At 41.0% G+C, this 9,599-nt stretch overlaps 1 protein-coding gene across 1 annotated transcript; it reads right to left on the bottom strand.

Annotated features, from left to right (window-relative positions):
- Nucleotides 1–8,786: 8,786 nt before the first annotated feature.
- On the bottom strand, nucleotides 8,787–9,599 carry LOC110921836 (photosystem II repair protein PSB27-H1, chloroplastic). The gene has a single exon (XM_022166166.2). It carries the CDS (start codon nucleotides 9,474–9,476, stop codon nucleotides 8,964–8,966), a length of 513 nt encoding a protein of 170 aa, XP_022021858.1. The 5' UTR covers nucleotides 9,477–9,599; the 3' UTR covers nucleotides 8,787–8,963.

The following is a 9,599-nucleotide window of genomic DNA, read 5'->3' as shown; positions in this document are numbered from 1 at the left end:
AAAGGAGATGTGTTATCCTTATATCTGGCGGTATCCTCAACCGCTGTAAGTGCTGTACTTGTTAAGGATCGCGAAGGTACACAATATCCTATCTACTATGTAAGTAAAAGTCTACTTGATGCCGAATCCAGGTACTCACACCTCGAAAAACTCATCCTTGCATTAATCATGGCATCCACTAAGTTAAGGCATTATTTTGAAACCCATACTATTGTTGTTAAAACTAATTTTCCAATTAAGAATGTCCTCAGGAAACCGGATATGTCAGGGAGAATGGCTAAGTGGGCAGTGAAGCTTAGTGCCCATGATATAAGATACGAACCAAGAACAGCCATTAAATCTCAAGCACTAGCTGACTTTGTGGCTGATTTCAGTAGTGATCTACAAAAAGAAGCAGAATTGGAGGTTCAGCAGTTGGATGAGACCAAGGATCCTTGGATCCTGCACACTGACGGATCCTCAAATATCAAAGGCACAGGGCTAGGGATCCTACTAAAATCGCCACAGGGGGACATAATACCCCACTCCATAGCCTGTGAATTCCAAGCAACTAACAATGAGGCTGAATATGAAGCCTTAATTGCTGGCCTACAGATTGCTAAGGATATGGGGGTAAGATATCTCGAAGTATATGTAGATTCATTATTGATCACCAATCACTTTAACGGATCCTATGCTGTTAAAGGTGAAAAACTAACCAAATATCTAGAGATAGTCAAAGAATTGGCACTCTCTTTTGTTTCTTTTAGCTTAACACAGGTACCAAGGGAGGATAACACGGAAGCTGATGCATTGGCCAACCTAGGATCATCCTTAAAAATTCCAGAAGATATAAGTATCCCTATCATCCATATCCTGGCTCCTGCTATTGAAAATCAAGTAGCCATGGAAATAGAAGAGGATACTGCAGTAACCCCTAGTGAAGAAGCTCGATCTTATTCAGGATCATGGATCCCACCAATCATGAAATACTTGCAAAACGGAGAGATCCCAATGGGAGAAAATCCTAGAGCTTTCAGGATCAAGGTATCTCAATTTACAATCTTAAATAATATGCTATATAAACGATCCCTTGCAGGACCATATTTGAGATGTATTGAGGATCCTGAAATTGAAGAAGTGTTGAGAGACTTCCACGAAGGAGATTGTGGAAACCACACTGGGGGCAGGGCATTATTCTCAAGGATCCTTAGAACAGGATACTACTGGCCAACCATGAAAAGGGATGCTATAGAGTATGCTAAGAGGTGTGATCCTTGCCAAAGACATAGCAATATCCTTCACCAACCAGCTGAATTACTACACCCCATACCATCCTCTTGGCCATTCATGAGATGGGGAATGGATATAGTTGGCAAGCTCCCTAAAGCACCTGGTGGAAAAGTATTTATGCTCGCCATGACTGACTATTTTTCCAGGTGGATAGAAGCTGAAGCCTTCGCTCAAGTCAGAGAAAAGGAGGTCATATCCTTCATTAAAAGAAACATTATAACTAGATTTGGCATTCCCTCTGAAATTGTATGTGATAATGGCTCCCAATTCATTGGAAGCAGAACCACTAACTTTTGTGACAGTTGGGGAATCAAGATGATCACATCAACACCAGTTCACCCACAAGCCAATGGTCAAGCAGAATCATCCAACAAGATCATCATCAACAATCTGAAGAAGAAGCTAGGATCCAAGAAAGGGAAATGGGCAGAAGAGTTACCTTATGTGCTATGGGCTGATAGGACAACTCCCAAGAATGCCACCGGTCAGACACCCTTCTCTTTAGTATTCGGGGCAGAAGCAGTGATCCCAACAGAGATGGTGATCCCAACTGCTAGAACAAGTGCTCGTGATCCTGAAGAAAATGCTACAATCCTGGCTCAGGATTTAGATACTATTGAGGAAAACAGGGATCTAGCCAGGATAAGGATGGCAAGCTACCAACAAAAGATGGCTGGTGCCTACAACAAGAATGTCAGGATAAGGAAGTTCCAAGTCGGAGATATGGTGTTGAGAAAAGCATTTCAAAATACTATCAATCCTGCTGACGGGAAGCTAGCACCAAAATGGGAAGGTCCCTACTTGATTGAAGCTGAAGCAGGAAAGGGGGCATACAGGTTGCTAACCATGGAAGGGAACTTGTTACCAAGAGCCTGGAATGCTGTTCACTTAAAGAAATATTTCATGTGAACATGATCCTTCCTGCATGTGATCCTTACATTGAAGTATCCTTGAAGGATCCTGGAGATATCGGTGATCCTTACTCTGGTAATATGCTTATCCTAAAACTATTGCATTTTCTTACTTTTTGCCTAAGGATAAGGATCACGTATCCTTCATCCTCTACTCACAAACCATTTGAGTTATGATAGTTCAGGTATCTTCAGCAAATCATCAAAGATCTCCAAAAGCACCAAAGATCCTTGGGTACAACCCCAGTTATCCTTGGGATTATCCCCAGTTTTCGCCAGCAGCGCACGATGATCCTGGTATAGTTCACGTCTTTGGGACCAGTACCCACTTTCGGGGCTGACAACCTCATCGTACTGGCTATATTAGGGATCCTACGTATAATGGTGGACGCACCATACATCCGTTCCTAAGGTTTCTAACGTTTTCACGTTAGCTAAGGTTTTGACATTTTCATGTCACTAAGTTTGGATAGTTGCCAGAAAGGGCCATACTCCAGTTTACATACGATCCTTTGGGCTTGTCCCCAGTTATCCTATGGGCTTGTCCCCAGTGATCCTCCGGGATCGTTCTCAGTTATCCTTTGGGCTTGTCCCCAGTGATCCTCTGGGATCATTCTCAGTTATCCTTTGGGCTTGTCCCCAGTTACTAACTTATCTCTTATATTGGCTTAGTCCCGGGTTATGTTCCATTTTCTCAGGTTTTCGAAGTTAAACAATTAAGGATCCTTAATCCTTATTATCCATTAAAGTCTTACCTATGGTTGTTCCGATTAAAGGATAGGATCCTAACGTGGATCCTCAGGTATGATCCTTGATTATTTTTGATTATACTCTTTATCCTAACCAACCCTTATACTTTGACAACCAAACCTATGATCCTTGAACTAAAATACTTTGAATAATTTCAAATATCAGGATATTTGATCTAGGATCATATCCTAAGTTTATTAAACACTTTTTCAACTCTTGTTATTGAGAAATAAGAGGATTATTGATGAATAACAACACAAGATAATCCAGAAAGATTAAAGTTATTAAATAAAAGGATCATCAACCCTTTCAAAAAGTTGTCAAAATTGCCAACCCACATTTCTACCAGCAAAACGTGGCCCGTCCACATGGGTTGGCAAAGGGTGTCCATTGTCTATGCGGTCTTAGCATTTTTGCAGGAAAGTAAAAGCGGCAGGATCACAAAGGCTTCATCCCCCAAACAGAGGATCCCTCCACCTTTTGTAATCCTACCTATTGTCTAAAAGGATCCAGGATCCTCAACCCTAAACTATTGTTCAAATACAGACCATCATTGTTTTAAAACGTCACAACCACTAAACAAAAAAAATTGGGCTCCGGCTATGTCTAGAAGTTTCCATCATTGCCCAATCTTGCAGCTCAAACCTTCGCTGCACCGTCACCACCAGCTCCACTCACTTCACCCTGATCCTTACCAGCATCTCCACCTTCAAGCATAGGGATATCCTCGACATCATCGTCGTCATCCAACTCTGCTAACCTTGCCTTCCAGCCTTCAATATCCCATGTGCTCTTATCAAAGGAAGGATCCTGAGCCTCCGTGGCCATCTGCAGTTGTATCTTGTACATAGCTATCGCGGCAGAGACTTTGGCGTCCTGAGTAATGTCATGCTTCTCATAATCAAACTTGATCAATGCTTTGACAGCCTCATCCTTAACAGCCCGGATCTTCTTCTCAAGATCAGTGATCTTGAGATCCTTCAGCACACCCATTTGATGAAGGTCGGCAATCCGGCGATCCTGATCTTCAACATGGCTGACATAAGATTCTATTTCAGTAAGCTTCTGCAAAAACAACAGGATATAACGTCAGACATGGGTGATCCTCAAAAACCATCAGGATAACCAACAGGGGCAGTGATCCTGACCTCGTTGACAGAATCAAGAAATTGCTGACGAAGAAGGGGGAATCCTTGAAGGTCCTCAGAAACTTTCCTCTTCTTCCCTTTACCCCTAATAGGTAATTTGGGGGCTGAAGTAGAAGGACTAGCAACCGAAGTCTTCTTCTTCGAAGACGTGACCTTGGCAAGGTCATCAATCCCAAACAAGGAGGCAGATTTGGCAGACTTGGCGGATTTCCCAGCACCTACACAAACAGAACAAGATAAGTCTCCTAACTAATTTAATATTTTACTTTTTGGTAAGGATACTTACTTGACATTGTGACAGACGTGGAAGATACTTCTTGTGAATCTCGGATGGTGACTTGAAAACTTCTGGCCTCAGGGTTTAGCCTTTTAAAAGCTAAAACTCTTTCTCTTGCAGCAGGGGTTAACTTGAGATGAGCAATGGAAATAGCTGCAAAGGAAAAGAGATATTAGTGATCCTCGTCAAATAAGACAGGGCTGATAGTGATCCTTCGAGGATCCTCTACCCTACCATGAGTAGCCCACTCCTTGGGCAGATCATTCCCACCAGGGAGGGAATCCCTTCTCACGAAGAAAAAACGACGCTTCCAATTTGTGTCATTTTTGGTAACTTTCAAAACAGGATGATCCTCCCCGGCCTTCCGTTTCAACAAATATCGATGAGAGCCAAACGTGGTAAGATCATAAAGTGCGGCCAGCTCTGCCATCCCTAAATCAATCCCCTTCTGCTCGATGATCCTCTCGAAGGTATACAAGACCCTCCAGATCATCGGCATGGCTTGGATATAAGATATGCCGGTCAGAGAAAAGAAAGATTGGGTGAAGGCCGGAAAAGGATACGAATATCCTATGATAAATGGAGTTGCAGGAAAGATCACCCAGGTATCTGAAGTAAAATCACTCAAGGCAATGGGTGTGAAGGATTTGAAAACGGCATCCGCCGGAAAGCAATGTCGGATCCTATCTACATGAGCATCGGTAAAGCAACATCTCTCCGTAGGAGAATCCTTAATGATCCCTTGGCTTTTCAGGGGACTATCCTTCTTGGAATCCTTGTGTGGAGAATTCCGGAGCAACATGTTTGTGACGGAACAGAAACAGAGACGGAATAGAAAAAGAGAAGGAAGAAGGGAAAAAGAGAAGCAGAGGATACCTGATCAGTCTTCGGTAGCGGTTATAAAGGGAAAATATCTCAAATTTAAATGCAAAATGATCCTAACCCTATCTCCTATTTATAATGATGATTTGCAGGGATTATCACATCTATGACGTAATGATCACAACGGCTAGTCCATGTGTAACGGCTAGTTATTCGGAATCGCCCGTTAGAGATAAGATCGAAACAAAATATAACTCGTCTATTTACAATTAACTCCTTATATTTTGGGGGCAATTGTTAGGGCTGGATTTTTACTATAAGTGATCCTTATACGTGATCCTAACCAGTGATCCTTGTTTCTTTGGCAGGCAGTGATCCTCAGCCGGACTTCAAGATCAGGATCATGGGACGTTATGGTGATCCTTATACTAACGGTCACCTTCGCTTACTACAATATTGTTTTGCAGGAACATCTAGCAGGATATGCTCTAAAGACCATGATCCAGGGATAGACGTTGTACAAATATGGCAAGAGCTAAATCAGAGATAGACGTTGTACGAGATATGGAAACATGGCTTGATCTATGGGCAGCAATTTAGGCTAGATTATCTTTATTTCTAAAGGGGTAATGAGCTGATATCTAGTCATTTTACCTAAAATAGGTCACCCACACATGTATAAGTACCACTCTTCTTCATTCGGAAGAACACACACGACATACGACACAACTCTCAAACACTTAGACACTCAGTGATCCTTGTACTCAGCTCATTATCATCCAAAGTTGTAATCATATTTTTGCTATATTGAAGTTGGTGATCGGTAGTTGCCATCACCCGAGGTTTTTTATGCCGGAGATCATTCATTGATCAAGGGCTTTTTCCTCGTATAAATCATTGTGTCTTTGCATCTTCATCACAGAAGTGATCCTTTACTTTCATAGTTAACCAAAGCATCATACCCCGTTTTCATAAAGTTTGGTTACATTATCCTTGTGTGATTTTTGACCAAAACAGCACCTACCTCAAGATGAGTGGGAGCAACTTTACTATACATGTCCTTTACGTAGATGATATTCTATTGGCAAGTAATAGTTTAGACATGTTGCATGAGTCGAAGCGGTTACTCTCGCATAACTTCGACATGAAGGATCTCGGAGATGCTTCTTACGTCATTGGCATCGAAATTCACCGAGATAGACACAAAGGGATCTTAGGATTGTCCCAAAGGGCTTACATAGATCGTGTCCTTACATGTTACAACATGCAACAGTGCAAACCCTCCGTCGCTCCAGTAGTTAAAGGGGATGTTTTCGGTTCATTCCAGTGTCCGACAACAGAGGTTGAGAAGGAGCAAATGAGCCAGATACCTTACGCGTCAGTAGTCGGGAGCTTGATGTATGCTCAAGTCTGTACTCGCCCAGATATTGCTTATATTGCTGGAATGCTAGGCCGTTATCAGACTAATCCTGACCTAGATCACTGGAAAGCAGCTAAGAAGGTACTTCGATATCTGCAAGGGACAAAAGACTATAAACTGACTTATAGAAGAAGTGATCATTTAGAAGTGGTGGGCTTCTCTGATTCTGACTTTGCCAAATGCAAAGATGACAAGAAATCCACTTCGGGCTATATCTTTATGTTAGCAGGCGGCCCTATCTCTTGGAAGAGTCATAAACAACAGTTGACCACAACTTCCACAATGATGGCAGAGTATATTGCTGTTTATAACACAACCTGTCATGGAATGTTGCTTAGAAATCTGATCACTGGACTCAAAATCGTTAATTCCATTTCTAGACCATTGAAGCTTTATTGTGATAATTCAGCTGCTGTTAGTTTCTCGAACAGTAACAGTTCGACTGGAGCTGGTTTATATCTTGATACAAAATATATGTTCGTACGTGAACGAGTTGAGGAAAATAATCTTTGTATCGAGTATATTAGTACTAAAGATATGCTTGCGGATCTGATGACTAATGGTCTCCCTCCTAAGGTTTACGAAGAACATGTTCGGAATATGGGATTTAGTAAAGACCTTATTTGAGCATATTGTACTAGCTTATGTTTTATGATTAATGAAATTTCCTCAGTTTGATTTTGTATGTCTCTTAGAATATGTTCAACCGGTATAATGGCATATAGACAAATAAAGTTACAAATCAAACAAAGGGCTTATGCGTATTTTGATCATGACGATTAGGTTTTAAATTAAGGCTATAGTATGATTAATGGGGGTCCTGAGTCGCATAATGATTCAACGGCTGTATTTCTCTGCTATAGTACTTGTTTAAGGCTAAAATGAGTGTTAACACCTGATCAGGCTTATCTAATACTCATGGTAAATATTATGTAGAGGTCATTAGGTTATACACTCAATCAGAAAACCTAATCATAACATCATCATCATTCGACCTCCCTCTCCTACAACCGATTCCCTTGTCGGTTTTCTTAGTCCCCATCATCAGTTAGCACCCTAAGAAGGAATCAGATCACACTGACAATTATGTCGAACACAATGGGATCATCTCTGACTGGATTCTCCACTGCATTGTCTGCTGTAACAGGTATGTTTATATGTTTTCTATTATGATCAAACATAACTGAACCAACAGGAAACGCATCCATTTGAGATGTTACTTGTTAAAAGTGGGTCTGAGTCGATTAACTTATAACACTAAAGAACAAAATATACCAAGATGAAATTGACTTGCAAGAATGAACACCTCTTTATTGAAAATAATCAAACAGTTATGAGCCAAAACGAGATCAACAGTAATCACCATTATCTTAACCATTCTCTATCCACGCAGATATACTTAATCAAACTGACTCTCACTTAGAAACAGTTACAAAGTTGTTATAAGAAAGATTGTACAAAAGAGAATGGAAAATTATGCATTACCTAACCCTCTATATTAACTTCCTTTGGCTAGGATTCTTTTGACATGTTATGTCCTACTGATATCCAGTTGACATTATGTAGTGTATACCAACATTACTTCTTTAAAAATTTGACAACTGACTGGAACCTTGTTGTCACTGAGAAAGATCTTCAATTCGAAGAATCCTGCAGAGATGTTTATCAATCGTACAAGGGCACTCACACAATTATAGCCTCGCCGGTATAGTATTTTATGCCTAGTTTGTAGATTATAAATATAATCCTAATGCTACAACCATGAAGAATTATAAGAAATTAATCGTTGTAGTTTGAGTTGCTCTTGTTCGTGCAACGGCACCAAGCGATCAAGTACATATCTACATACCGTGAATTTTGAGTGTCCATTTTCTAACACGATATAACAATGATGAGTTGGGAAACATTATTTTGTACATGAGTCAAGTTAGCATTAGCATGAGCAACACCATGAGAAATGAGACAGGGATCATGCCCAAATCATTCTCTATCAATCATGACTTGATAATTCCACATTTCTTCGAATATTATAGTTTCTTTTTTATCAAATTGTTCCACTCATTTTCCCATTATTTTCTCAATTCAAACAGACCACATTATTCAACCCATGTGCACATGTAATAATATCACAAACTGGCATAATTAGAACTCCAAATTCAGTACTAGTTAAATGTCTCTAACATCAGTTAAATCCTTCAAATAAATATATGATTTTGCATTAAGAAAACACAAACCTCATTATGTCATTGTGTCAAACCCATCACAAACCTCCTGACAACATATATATATCAGAATCATAACTTATACAAAAAATAAGAGTACTAACAACAGTTGATATATATATATGATCCATTGCATGCTCTCTATCTGCCCCTCAACAAGGCCTTCTCCGCAGAGTCCATCTCTTCTAATATTCTGGTCTTCCTTTTAGCCGGAATCGGAGAAGTGGGACCAAAATTAACATAGTGGCCGGAGACAGCGTTCAAAGCCGAGTACATGTCCCGGAAAGATAACCTTCCAAGTAGGGTTTTCTCTCTCCGGTACTTAGCCACCCAAGAGTTGGAAGTTTCTCTCAACTCAGCCACTGCAGTTGCTATGTTCGGGTCAGTTTTGTCCATGTTGATTGTGTTCCTGACCTTGTTGATCACCTCTTGAGTCTCTTTTGTGTATTCTTCATCGGATGCAGCCAATGCAGCCGGAGTGGTAGCAGATAGTGGGGATGAGAGGGCTATGACGGCAGATAATGATAAGAAGGTGCGGCGGTGGGTGGTGGTGGTGGTGGTTGTGGTGGTGGAAGGGGTGGAGTGTTTGCAGCGGATGGAGAGGAGGGGTTTAGGGGTGGAGGTGGTGGGGGTGATGAGGGTGGGAGAGGCCATGGTGATGAGTGAGTGAAGGTGGGATTGGTGGTGAAGTGGTAATGGAGGTTTGGTTTGGTTTGGTTTGATATGGATATGGGCTTATCGTCTTATCTGGTTTTCATAGTTTATGGCTGAGAAACT

The sequence above is a fragment of the Helianthus annuus genome, chromosome 17 (genome assembly GCF_002127325.2).
Source record: "Helianthus annuus cultivar XRQ/B chromosome 17, HanXRQr2.0-SUNRISE, whole genome shotgun sequence".
Taxonomy (NCBI): domain Eukaryota; kingdom Viridiplantae; phylum Streptophyta; class Magnoliopsida; order Asterales; family Asteraceae; genus Helianthus; species Helianthus annuus.
Note: the sequence above shows the minus strand (reverse complement) of the source record. Positions and strands in the feature narration are given on the sequence as shown.

Bases quoted from the DNA above. Each gene is read 5' to 3' on its own strand.
- LOC110921836 (XM_022166166.2), bottom strand. From the start codon at position 9,476: ATGGCCTCTCCCACCCTCATCACCCCCACCACCTCCACCCCTAAACCC.